At 65.9% G+C, this 12,609-nt stretch overlaps 2 protein-coding genes across 2 annotated transcripts in view; both read left to right on the forward strand.

Annotated features, from left to right (window-relative positions):
* Positions 1 to 614: 614 nt before the first annotated feature.
* EMIHUDRAFT_466145 (hypothetical protein) lies at positions 615 to 2,385 on the forward strand (the record flags this gene model as incomplete). The annotated part of the gene is made up of 6 exons (XM_005757034.1): positions 615 to 936; positions 1,007 to 1,105; positions 1,175 to 1,526; positions 1,599 to 1,831; positions 2,052 to 2,240; positions 2,308 to 2,385. Exons 1-6 carry the CDS (start codon positions 658 to 660, stop codon positions 2,383 to 2,385), a joined length of 1,230 nt encoding a protein of 409 aa, XP_005757091.1. The 5' UTR covers positions 615 to 657.
* Positions 2,386 to 11,228: 8,843 nt separating this feature from the next.
* Positions 11,229 to 12,609, forward strand: part of EMIHUDRAFT_439104 (hypothetical protein) — a 2,716-nt gene continuing 1,335 nt past the window's right edge. The window contains exons 1-4 of the mRNA XM_005757035.1: positions 11,229 to 11,302; positions 11,373 to 11,846; positions 11,918 to 12,014; positions 12,104 to 12,609. Coding sequence (XP_005757092.1) covers positions 11,235 to 11,302; positions 11,373 to 11,846; positions 11,918 to 12,014; positions 12,104 to 12,609 — 1,145 coding nt within the window. The 5' untranslated portion in view covers positions 11,229 to 11,234. The remainder of the gene's footprint in view (positions 11,303 to 11,372; positions 11,847 to 11,917; positions 12,015 to 12,103) is intronic.

Here is a 12,609-nt window from a genome sequence, read left to right on the forward strand (position 1 = left end):
CTCAAAGTCCACCACAGCCACCAGCCTCCACCTCCACCCGCGAGCCGCCACCGCTGCCGCCCGCGACGCCGCCCGCCGCGTCGGATAGCCGCGACGCGCGCATCGAGTCGCGTCGGAGAGCCGCGCCGCACCAGCATCAGCATCTGCACCACCAGCAGCAGCAGCAGCACCACCACCACCACCCGAGAGAGAAGCGCACCTGCCCGACGCCGCCCGCCGCGTCAGACGCTCGCGACGCGCGCGTCGAGCCCAGTCGCACAGCCGCGCCGCGCCAGCAGCAGCATCGGCACCAGCAGCAGCAGCACCACCACCACCAACAGCAACAGAGACAGGCAGTGCAGGCGCAGAGGCGCTCGCAGAGCGGCGCTCAGCGCCGCGCACGCCACGCTGCGGACCGTCGGACGAGCGCACCGTACGTCGGCGGCGAGCCGCGTCGCCAGCCGTCTCGCGAGAGAGCGGCGCCGCCGCGTGCGCGCAGCAGCCGCCGCGGCAGAGGCGAGCCGCGGCGACGTCCGCACTAACGGATAACGGCCATTGGCTCTCTCTCTCTCTCTCTCTACACGACGCTAACTGGCACGCGCTTTTTTTCTTTTTTCGCGAGCTCTCTCCCGCCTCGCGGGGCCAGGTGTGTGTCCCGCTGGTACACCTCGTTCTCCCATGACCCCGCCTCCCGTCTCGTACGTCGACCGCCTGGGCACGACCTACCCGCTCAACTCGCCTCGCTGGTGCGCCGACGCCGCCGAGGCCGACGGCTCTCCCATGCCGCTCATGCTCACCGATCGCACGGGAGGCATCACCCGCAGCCAGATAGACGCCTCTGTGCGCTCCCTCTGGCGGTACTCCGCGTCCTTCCCGCTGGAGTGCGCCTCTCCCATCTCGCTCGGCGAGGGCTGCACGCCGCTCGTCCGCCGCCCCTTCGGATCCGGCGGCGGCGAGGTCGAGACCCAGCGTGCGCTTGGTCGAGGGGCGGGAAGGTGCGCCTCGTCACGGCGCACGCGGTGAACAGGTCCACTTCAAGTGCGAGTGGTTCAACCCGACGTGCTCGTTTAAGGACCGCGGCGCCAGCGTGATGCTCTCCCTCCTCAGGCAGCAGGGCGTCACGCACGTGCTGGAGGACTCGAGCGGCAACGGCGGTGTCCAGGAAGTGTCTAGGAGGTGTCTAGGAAGTGTCTAGGTGCTGGAGGACTCGAGCGGCAACGGCGGTGCCGCGGTCGCGTGCTACGCCACCGCCGGCGGGCTCGGCGCAACCATCATGGCGCCGTCGTCGACGAGTCCGGCGAAGACGGTGGCGATGCGAGCGTACGGCGCCGAGGTCGAGCTCATCCCGGGCTCGCGCCAGGCGACCGCCGACGCCGCGGTGGCGGCGCACGGCCGCGAAGGGCGGGGCGGCGGCAGCGTCTTTTACGCGAGCCACGCGTGGCACCCGTTCTTCCTGCAGGGCACGAAGACGCTTGCCTACGAGCTCTGGGAGGATCTCGGCTTCCGCGCGCCCGACAACGTCATCCTCCCGACCGGCTCGTCGAGCTGTGAACAGCGTCTCTTCACACCGTCTTAGTGCTTGTTGAAAGTAAGCGTTCAATCAATTCCCCCGAACCCAGGGGCGGGGCCGGGTACTCGGAACGTCATGGGGTGCGACATCGGGTTTGGGGAGCTGCTCGCCGCGGGCGAGATCTCGAGGCGGCCTCGCCTCTTTTGCGCCCAGCCGCTGGCTTGCTCGCCGATTTGCACCGCCTTCCTCGAGGAGAGCGGCCGCAGCGACGGCAAGCCGACCCCCGAGGAGTGGAACGCGCCTGTCGCCACCATCGCCGAGGGGGCGTCCATCGCTCGGCCGGTGAAGAAGAGAAGAGAAGAGAAGAGACGAGAAGTGACGAGACGAGGAGGGAAGAGTCGAGGTGGCGTCCATCGCTCGGCCGGTGCGAGATGAGGGGAGATGAGGGGAGATGCGGGGAGATGAGGGGAGATGTGGCATCCATCGCTCGGCCGGTGCGGCTGCGCGAGCCGTGCGACGCTAGTTAGTATCCCATCATGAGTCATTATTACATGAGTTGTAGGTGCGGCTGCGCGAGACGTGCGACGCGCTGCGGCGCAGCGGCGGAGGGGCGGTGCGAGTGGCGGAGGGGGCGATCAAGGCAGCGACGCTCGAGCTCGCGAGGAGCGGGCTGTACGTCGAGCCGACTTGCGCGCAGGCCGCCGCCGCCTACCACGAGCTTCTCGCCTCGGGCGCCATCCAGCCGGCCGAGGTGGCGGTGGTGCTGCTCACCGGGACGGGTCTAGGAAGCGTCTCGGAAGTGTCTAGGAAGCGTCTAGGTGACGGTGGTCGTGCTCACCGGGACGGGCGTCAAGGCGACGCCGCGCGTGGCCGAGATCCTCGGGGTCGAGCTGTGAGGCGACCCGGCCACAGGCGGCGCCAGACAATCGCCAGAGGCGAGCGGCACAGAGCGGACGCGCGGGCGGGCGGGGCCGCCCTAGGTGAGAGCGTGCGTGCGGCGTATGGGCGGTCTGCGCCCGGTGCGCGGTGCCAGTGCCACACAAACTCAGAGCCCCGGCGCTTTGGGGGACACGCTTCGAAGTTCCGGTTCCCTACCGCATGCTAACGGTAGAGTACAGCATCGGCCCGGAGGGCCGGGTGCGCAGGTAAAGCCGTAGAGGTAGGGCTGGCCTGGGGGGCCTCAGGTAAAGGTAAACCTGTCTCAGACCGCCGGAGGTAGAGGTAAACGGAGCCCACGTGAGGGGAGGTAAAAACGTACACCGTGGCCCCGCGCGGAGGGCTCGAGGTGGGACGACGCAAGGCCGCGAGAGCGCTTCGCCAGCGGCGCGCCTGCCCGGCCATGGACCAGGCTTCACCGCCGCTTGCCGACGGCTGATCGCATCGCCTACCGCATCGCGAATGACCAGTGCCGCGACCACTTGACCTTGCACTGCCCGCCTGCTGACCCGGTGCAAACTGCAAAGAATCTGCGTCTCAGCTCTTCGCGCCCGCATTGATTGTGCATGATTACTCAAGTGGCTCGAATTGGCAATTGGTCGCAAATGGTGGGCACGCTCGCAGCGCGGGGCGCCTGGCGGCGCCCATTTTGTGAAATGTCGGCCACTCACCTAAGCGGCTCTCAGAAACACTCGTGCGGCTGCGCATTTTATTTTCTCGGCGAGTAAGAATCGCAGATGATGTTGTATCGAGATCTCAACATCTCTCGAGGCGAGATCACGCACAGGTAAATCACGGCTACGTCGCTCAGAGGTAGAGGTAAAGGGCCCACGGCTGCGCCCAGAGGTAAAGGTAAGAGGGCCGCAGTACGGCAGGCCCTTGCGGCAAATGGGCCCGACTCGACGCACTCGTCAAAGGGCCACGCCGACGTCACCGCGAATCTCGGGCCCGCCGAAATGGCCGACTTTAATCTGTCGCCAACCTCGCGCTTGCACTTCGGCTGATCCGAAGCCACTGCCCCGCATGAGGGGCTGCTGGCTGCTGCAGCGCCGGTCCGGGAGCCAGAGCGTATAGCTGTTATAGTCCAAAGTAAAACAGTCAACCGAGATGTCACGCCACACGCTCTAACGAAAGTGGACAAACAACAACAACTGGGGGCGGACACACCATGCGAGACAGCTGCGAGTGAGCACATGCAGCGCGTGTTTTTGGCGAGTGACGTTGTGTGTGCACACAGTCAACAACGCCGCCTCTAATCACACTTGCCCCCGCGCTTCTCCTCGAATCACTACGCGGTCCTTCTCGCCAGCTCGTGGGGCGTGCCGTCGGGTACAATATAAAGAAGGCTTCCGATCTCCGCTTAGCACAAAATAGGCAGCATCTTGCAGATGCCTGCCGCAGTAGCCTCGATGAGCCCCGGCGGGGAGGGTGGTGGCGAGGGCGGCGAGGGCGGCGAGGGTGGCGAGGGCGGCGACGGGAACGGCGGGGGGAACAGATTTTCGAAGAAATCGTTCCAGTCGCGACTGCGTGCATCGTTGAAGACGCTGCCGTCGCCGATCGCACGCTCCTCCGTCGACAGCCCACTCTTCGCAACGGTGCCGGAGAATACGAGCATGGCCAGAACGATCGCTCTGGCCGCGAGCGACAGGGCGGACCAGTGGCGCGACGGCAGCGCGTCCTCCGTCGTCAGCATGGTCCAGGTCCCCTTCAACAATTCGGCGCGAGTTGTTCCCCGCGGATTTGTGTTTCTTTCTGCAGATAGGCTACAACAGGCGCGATGTGGGCGAAAGCGCGGCGCTCCCCGCGCGCCTTCTACTCGAGTACACTCGGATCCGGCGCGAGTCGTTGCCGTCGCCGGCGTCGCCGGCGGCCCGGACCCACCGGACTCCGGGTTCCGTTCACGAAAAAAAATGCTGCGGGTCAGTTTTCTCTAGCCTCGACCCCTAGTGACAGCGGGGTTTGAGGCTGCGGAGTGTATGCCCCCGTGTTGGGGACATGTTTGGGGCATGGGAACTGCAGAGATCACAAGATCAAAGTTTGAAGGGGATTTTTTCTCGATTTTCTTCGGCCGACGTCTCGCTCGCACGTCCGATTTTGACTTTGGCCGCTCCGCGTCGGCCAGGTTGGTGTACTCCGATCCGAAACTCTTCGCCGGCCCAATCAGCTCGACCGGCTCGACCGCAAACCGGCTTGGTTTGGCCAGCGGCGCGACGTCTGTCCCGTGCTGCGGCCATCTCGGACGTTCAGGCAGTGCCACTCGGCGGCTCGGCCGCGCATCCTTCACACACGCCGCCACGGCCGGGATGAGAGGGTTCAGAATCGAGTCATGGTGCGAGCTTCATGCGCTGGGCGGCTGTGGTCACAGCATGCCCACCAGACGGACCTCAGAGCTTGCCGTCGGCGTGCTGTCGTGGCGAAGCTCTAGAGAGCTGGGGAGGAGCCGAGTGCAATGGCGAGCCAGAGGCTACCTGGGTCACCAAGTGGTGGTCCTTGCCCACTCTGAGCAGGACTGTGCTTTGGTGGGATTGTGCTTGAGCACGTTCACGTCACGTCAATTGCATATTTCTCCACCACCACCAGTCCTTTCTCCGGGACAACAACCACTGGAGGCCACACAACTCGAGTAGTGTGAACGACGGACATAATCCAGTACTCACTCACGTGGCCGCTTGCCCGCCCCTACCCGCGCATGCTCACTCTCGTCTGCGCTCTGTTCGCTCACATCCGACCCCGAGTCCTCCGTTCCCGCGGCGGAGCCAAGCTCACGCGCATCCTCGGACGAGGCGGATGAGGACGAGTCCCCGCTCTCGCTGCTGCCATCACACACGCTGGCATCGCTGCCACCACTGCCGTCTGCGCCTTCGGCACCGGCACCGGCCTCGTCGAGCACAACGCTCGACCCCGACGGCGCAGCGACGGCGATCTGCGAGCGCACAAGCGTCTGGAGACGCTCGAGCCACTCTTTGCCGACCCCCTTTGGCCGCGACGCGTCGACTCGGTCGGCGGCGACCAGGAGCTCGCACGTCTCCCATTTTGCCGCGACGAGGGCCAGCTTGCCCTGAAAGCCGTGGGTCGGCATGCTCGGCAGCTGATCGAGCGTCAGCGAGCCCACTGGCGTGCTGCCGCTCACGCCGTCTCCCTCGCCGCCTCCGCTGCCACCGCCACCTCCAGTGCCTCCGTCACCGCCTCCGTCGCCACCGCCGCCTCCGTCGCCGCTGCCGCCGCCGCCACTGCCGCTGCCCGCGCTGCCCGCGCTGCTGCTGTCGCCAAGCTCGCCTCCTTGGCCGCCACTCGACGCCGCTGCAAAGTGCGCCACCAGCGCCGAGTGCAGAGAGCAAAGCGTCTTTGCGCCGACTCCTCTGATCTTGAGCTTGGCCAATGCCGACAGGCCCTCACTCGACAGAGCGGCGAGCGCGCCGCACGTCTTTGGCACAGCGTCCGCGGCAGCAGTCTGCGCCTTTGCCGTCCACGCGGCCACCGACTTCGGGCCAAAGCCTTTGATCAGTGTCGAGTTCAGCTCCGCGATGAGCGTCGACTTGCTGATGCTCGCGCCACCGGCGACCCATACTGCTCCCTTAGCTCCGCCGCCGCCCCCGCCGCCGCCGCCACCGCCCGAGCTCCGCCTCCGCCGCCGCTTCTTCTGGCGAGGCTCGCCATCCGAGCCGTCTCCGTCCGACGCGTCGTCAGCCACCGCCCCACGCCGCCGAGCATTCTCAAGCAGCCGCTTGAGCTGACCGCCGCGGCCGAAGTACGACTTCAGCTTGGACTCGTCGAGTGCCTCGGTGCGGCGGAAGCGAGGTCGGCCAAGGTCAACGCCAAAGTACGGGTGGCCCGCGTATTGCGCCGCCGTCGCCGCCGTGCCGACAACTAGCATCAGATCACGGGCCTGGGCCGCGGAGAACTTGACGTTGCTAAACGTCTCTCCGATAAAGTACGCGTTGTAGACGAACTCGAGCTGCTCTACCGAGCAGCGCTCTGTCGGCAAGCGCTGGGCGCGCGCCCACCCGAGCGGTTGCGGCGCCTGCACGTACTCCGTGCCATCCGAGTAACGGAGCCGGAAGTCGCCCGCGGGTTGCAGCTGCGGCGCCTGGCAAGCCGCGCTCGCCGCGCTGCTGTCGATCACTGCCGTGAGGGCATTGGCGACGAGGCTGACATCGCGATCCCGCGCCGTCGGGCGATCGGCGGCGACTCCGGAGCGGTACGGCCTGATGAGCCCCTCGTTGTGCACCCCGGCTCGTAGGTGCAGCTGGAGGCCCCGCAGCGATGAGCTCGTGAAGTTGCAGCGTGGATGCCCCTCTGGGTCGCAGCGGCACCAGAAGCCAACGCTCTGCTGGCAGCGCTCCACAACGGCCGCGCGCTCGACGAGCAGATCCTGCTTCTTGCGTTCCTCTCGGCTCTTCCGCCGCTGCGCGACGACCGCCTCGGCGCGCTCCCGTCCAGCCTTATCCCGGGCGACTGGAAGCGCTGAATGGCCGCCACGAGCGCCGCTGCTCCCAGCCTCACGAGCCGCCTCCGCCGCCGCCGCCGCCGTCGAGGCCTCGCCAGCTACAGCCGGTGCTCCGCTCGATTCGACGAGCCGCGGCAGTGCAAAGCTGACTGCCTTCTCCGACTGGCGGAGGGCTTTTGCGGCGACCCTTAGCCCGTCGCCGAGACGGGTCTGCTGGCGAAGCACCAGCTCACTGAACTCGCCAGCGTCCTTGAACACGTACTCCCGGTGGGACATCGCCGACAGCTGCTTTATGGACGCTGCGTCGAGGGAGGAGCCTTGCGACCGGTCGGGCTGGAAGAGCATCGCGCTCTCGTTGCGCCCGAGCGTCATCTGCACCCCTCGGTACAGCTTCTCGGGCGTGAGAATGTCGTGCATCGCGGCCGCGACGAGACGGCGGACCTTGGCGCCCTTCACACCAAAGTGGCCGTCGAGCTGCGATTTTCCCTTCCCGCTCTCGCCGATGTAGTGGTCCGTCACGGTGACACCCGTCAGGTCCCCCATCATGGACATGCCGACAGTGAACACCACTCCTGCGTATGCGCCCGCCCCGTCGGTCTTGACCGCCGCATGCGTGATCCATGGGTGCTCCTCCTTATAGTGCTTGAGCGCTAGGTACACGGCGGAGAGCGTCGCAAAGCCATCCTCCTTCTTATCCGCCATCATGCCGTCCACGTACGTCACGATGTACTCGCCCTCGGTGGCCTTCTCCTCGCCGTGCGCCCGCCTGATGAACATGACTCCGTGCCATGGCATACCCGCCTTGCCGAAGAAGTCCGACATGGCCTCGCGGAAGGACATGCTGAGGAATTTCATCTGCGGTCCGGCAAGGGGTGTAGTCAGGCGCGTGTTCGCTCTCCCCTATTCTCTCCGCGTGGCTCGGGCGGTGAGAGGCAGACAGAGCGCCAGCGAAAGTGTCGCGCTCCCCATCGACTGCGATGCGTACTACTCGGTAATCACCTTCCAGTCGGCCACGACGACGCAGCCGGTGTCGTCCAGCTCGCGGAGAAGCATCTCGAGCACCTTCGCCTCGTGTGCGGCGCGTCGCTCGTGCGCGTGGAACGCATGGAAGCGCACCAGCGATCGCTGAGTTAGCAGCCGAAGCTCGTCGAAGGTGCCCCGCCCCGCCCCCACCAGCACCTGCGCCTCGCTCTGCTGCCCCTCCCCCACGCCAGTCGTGTGCACGGACTCCTCCGCCCGCTTAACTAGGGACGCTGCCATCTCCAGCAGCAGCGTGAAGTCCGGCTCGAGCGAGTGCACTCTCGCGCACTGCACGCAGCGAAGCGTGTGCACACGTGTGCAGGCGGCGACACGAGAGGCGTCCGGCGAGCCCGTGCCAAAGGCACATGCGCGGCAGTGCTCTGGGCACGAAGGCTCGTCCGCACCCGGCTCGTCCGCGTCACAGCTCGCCAGATGCTTTGCCATCCCGCGTTTAATGAAGATCTCTACGCTCTCGACCGTCTCCTTTAGCGCGGCGGCGTGCGATCGCACAGCAGCCGCCTCCGCTTGCCATGTCGTGCGCTCGGCGTCGCCCTCGGGCAGAAGACTCGCGTGCTCTAGTTTACTAGCGAGCTGCCCGAGCTCGGCGCAGTACTCGCGCAGTCGCTTGGCCTGTTGGCGACCGTTCTGCTCAGCATACGTGTCTAGCGCGCCGTATGACTTTTGCGTCTCCCCCGCCACCATTTCTGCCAGCTCCAAGAAATGGCTACGGCCGAGGCGGAGAGTCGCGTCCCGCGTCGCGGCATACGCCGTATGCAGCGCCTCGGCGCACTGCCTGCGCTGAGTCTTTGGGAACTCCACCCAGCCAGTGGAAGTCTTGACACGATGCGTCCCGAAAGCAACGTGCTGCATGTTGTCCCCCGACGCCAGGAAGTCTACGGCGCCAACCAGCTTTGAGTGGGGGAGAGTTCCAAGGTCGCCCCCGCCTTTCAGCCGCCATTTCTCCGTCTTACTCACAGCTGGCGTCTGGCCGCTGAGCCAGATGCACGCGTGCCACTTCGCATATCGCCACCGGTATCTGGTCAGCGGCCCGAGTCCGGCCTCACCCAACTGAAACTCGAAGCATTCATTGAAGATGCGAAGCGAGTACCCCGCGGTGAGCGGCGAGAGGATCTGAGCCAGCACACGCACTGGCTCCTTTCGCTGCTCCGCACATATGTACGAATAGACCAGGCTTTTGGCCATCGGACTCTGCGCAATTAAATCGAGCAGTCGACGGCCCCGTGGCGGCGTCGAGGTCGAGAGCACGGAGCGGAGGCCGGCTCCAGCGCTGCTATCCGGCCTTGAGCGCTTCGGCGAGGCGGAAAGGGCTGCAGCCGTTGCCAGTGGATCTGGCGCGAGCGCGTCTAGCACGTGGTAGACGGCGACAGAGCCCGCCTGCATTAGGTTGCGGCGCCCTCCAGACGTCGCGCTCATGTTTGAGAGACCCATGTCAAACCTTCGGTCGAGCAGCGATGCCGGGAGCTTGCGGCCTGCCTCATCCGTAAGAGGCACGCCGAGGGCGGTCAAGATGCCTCGGAGCGTCAAACGCGGCCGCGGTGGAGGTGGCGGCGGTGGCAGAGACGGTGGCGCACTGCACGACGACACCTCCATTGGCTCGGGCGGTGCTGGTCCGCTCCGCGTCTGCCGATACTGACTGTCGAGGAGAAGACGAGTCCGGCTGAGCCCGGGCGGCACGGGAGCTTTGCGGTCGGCCACCGGCGTGGTCGACTCGTCCAGCTGACGCACCGGGTCGTAATCCAAGTGGTTGGCGCCAAACGCGAGCCACCGGCACCGCCCACCCTTTTGCGTCGTTGTTTTGGCAACGAGCAACTGGGCCGCGCCCGGCTGTTTCTCCGCGAGGTAGTCATTCAGAGCTGACTGGATAGCACTCCCTCGGCCAATGAGACCGGCCGCAGTCATCAGCGCCGCCACCGCACTGTGGTGGAGGCCGAGCCGCTCGGGAAGGACATAGTCGCGAGGCACCCACTCTGGCGCTTCATCTGCGGCGAGCCATACGCCCTGCGGAATGGCAAAGCTGCCCGGTCGAGAGAGCACGTCGAGAAGCCGCCGAGGACTCCACTCTGGTGGCCAGCTGGGCGGTGGAGGGGTTTTGAGGTCAGATTCTGTGTCCGGCACGCTCGTGGAGCCGTCCGCAGGGTCAGCGGCTGTCATGAGCTGGTCCGTGATTTCATGGTGCGGAGGCACCTCCTGCGTCGTAGACAGGGCGTTCTGGAGCTCTGTTGCGATACGACCCATCATCTGGACGGCTTTGTGTCGAGCGATCCGCGACGGCGCTGTGGCACGCCGTTCCTGGGGACGAAAAAATCGAGAAAAAATCGTGGTCAAAGTTTGATCTTGTGATCTCTGCAGTTCCCATGCCCCAAACATGTCCCCAACACGGGGGCATGCACTCCGCAGCCTCAAATCCCGCTGTCGCTACCCGTGTTTTCACACCCACGGTCAAAAAAACCGGCCCCTAACAGTACTTACTTTATGGCCCTCTCCCTGCGAACGCGCACCCCCCCCCTAGGGGTCAGGGCTCTCTAGCCCGTAGCCCGATCCCGATCATCCGGCCCGCTGGTGCGCTTCTCCGGGTGGTTCCGTTCACGAAGACGTTCGTGTGAATTCGTTCGTGTCCGAATCTGTTTCCTATCAGACGTCTCTTGCTGCTTGCTCCATCGTATGTGAATGTCGTGGTACGATTTGCGTTTTCCGGGTTCCGGTCGGCGGTCGTTTCCGATTCGTTTCCCCCCTGAGAACGCTGAACGGACCAAACACCTATATCTTTGCCCTCTCCTTTGTACAATCGCATCCTAACAAAACCGCGGCAGATCACCACACGGACACGCGCGCCGCTGTTGTTCTCGAAAAAAAATGTTCCAGTCTTAGCAAGCAAAAGGGAGCACATCAGACACGACTCAGCAAGTGCGCCTCGGGCTTCGCCGCGGCGGCTGCGAGAGGGAGGGCCGCGCTCTTTGCAGTGAGCCCCGGCAGGTCGGCTATCCATCCAGCGGGCCTCGGAGGACTGGACTCGTAATTCGCGAAGTTCCATTAGAGTAGGTCCCAGGGCGCCGCCGATGATATCGCCGCATTCAACAACTTGAAAAGAAATGCGCCGGGTGGAGTGCACGACGCTTCACCTCTCCACGCGCTCTGTGTCTCGCTCTCCTTCTCCATCGGGGCGCCCCGTCTACTCGGAGCTAATACACACAAGACTCGAACACCACCACGGACACTCTCACCCGGTGAGTCTTCACGAGACGATGAGTTCCGCCGAGTTTCGAGCCGAGATCGGCCGAGATCGTCCGAGGGGCTGCGTCCACTTCGCCAACAGGGCGCGATATGCGAGCCCTTCTTCGATGGCTCCGCCTGCTGGTCGCCGTGACCACAGCCGACGCTCATGGCTACATGTGCGCCTCGCCCGCTCTCTCGCGAAGGCACCTCCGCTGGCGGCCGCTTCACGCCCGCCTCCTCCGCCAGGACCAAGCCGACCAAGCGGGAGGCGTTCTGGGTCGATGGAATCGTCTGTGATGCGTCGAGCCTCAACCCCGGCTCCTTTTGCTGGGCCCAGCCGCACAACTTCCAGCAGGCCAACCACCCATTCACCTTCTTTGCGCCCGAGGTCGCATCTGGCATGCAGCACTCCGACGACGCTTTTGCGTGCCACGACATGAGGGCGGCGGCGGCGCCGACCGACACAATCACCGCTGGGGCGCCGCTCGCCGTCGAGTGGTACCTGCAGGCAAACCATCCCGGCGACTGCGCCCTGTACATCTCGTACGACACAGACCTGGACACTCCACGCCGCTGGATCAAGCTCAAGAACTTTGTGGGCTGCGCGGGCGACGCGGGGATGCTGGACCCGACGGTCCCGCCGAGCGGCATCAACACGGCCACCGTGACACTGCCCGACTGGCTGCCCTCGTGCGACCACTGCGTGATTCGGTGGGAATGGTGCGTCTCGCAATCGCAGCCATGCTCGTGCGACGTTGGACGCGTCCATGATGCGTCCGTGCATGACCTAGGTACGCCATCCACACGGTCGACATGCAGCAGTACGCCACCTGCAGCGACGTGCGCGTCGTCGGCACCTCCGAGCCGCACGACACCTTCCTCTCCAAGGTGTCGCCTGTGCTAGCCCTCGCTGCCCGACCCACAAGATGACCCTGGCCGCCCCGCGCAGCCTGACCCCAATCGTGCTCGTCTCCGAGGTGTCGCCCGTGCTCGACCTGGTCGGGGCGGAGCACCTGCGCGGCCCCGTCCGCAACCCGTACGCCACCTGCCCCTCCTGCCCCAACAGCGGGATCGAGCTCGGCGAGGAGTACATTCTCGGGCCGCAAGTCGCAGCCTACAGTGCCGACCCATCTCCCGGCCCGCCGCCGCTGCCGCCCCGCCCGCCACCCGGGCCGCAGCCTCCCCCGTCGCCGCCGCCGCCTCCCTCGCCGCCGCCGCCGCCTCCCGCCCCAGAAACGGCATGCTCCGTGTGCGCCCACCCCGCCTGCGGCTGCGATCTCCTCGGTCGACCTTGGTGCGCCGTGAGCCACTGCCACGACCAGCTGGACAGCAGCGGCTCTTGCACGTGGGGAGTCTCTTGCGCGACCGTGACGCCCTCGCCCTCGCCAAACCCCGCGCCACCCCCGTCCCCATCCCCGTCCCCGCCTCCATCGCTGTCGCCATCGCTGTCGCCATCCCCGCCGCCACCTCGCTCGGCGCACCC

The sequence above is a fragment of the Emiliania huxleyi genome (assembly GCF_000372725.1).
Source record: "Emiliania huxleyi CCMP1516 unplaced genomic scaffold EMIHUscaffold_93, whole genome shotgun sequence".
Lineage (NCBI taxonomy): Eukaryota > Haptophyta > Isochrysidales > Noelaerhabdaceae > Emiliania > Emiliania huxleyi.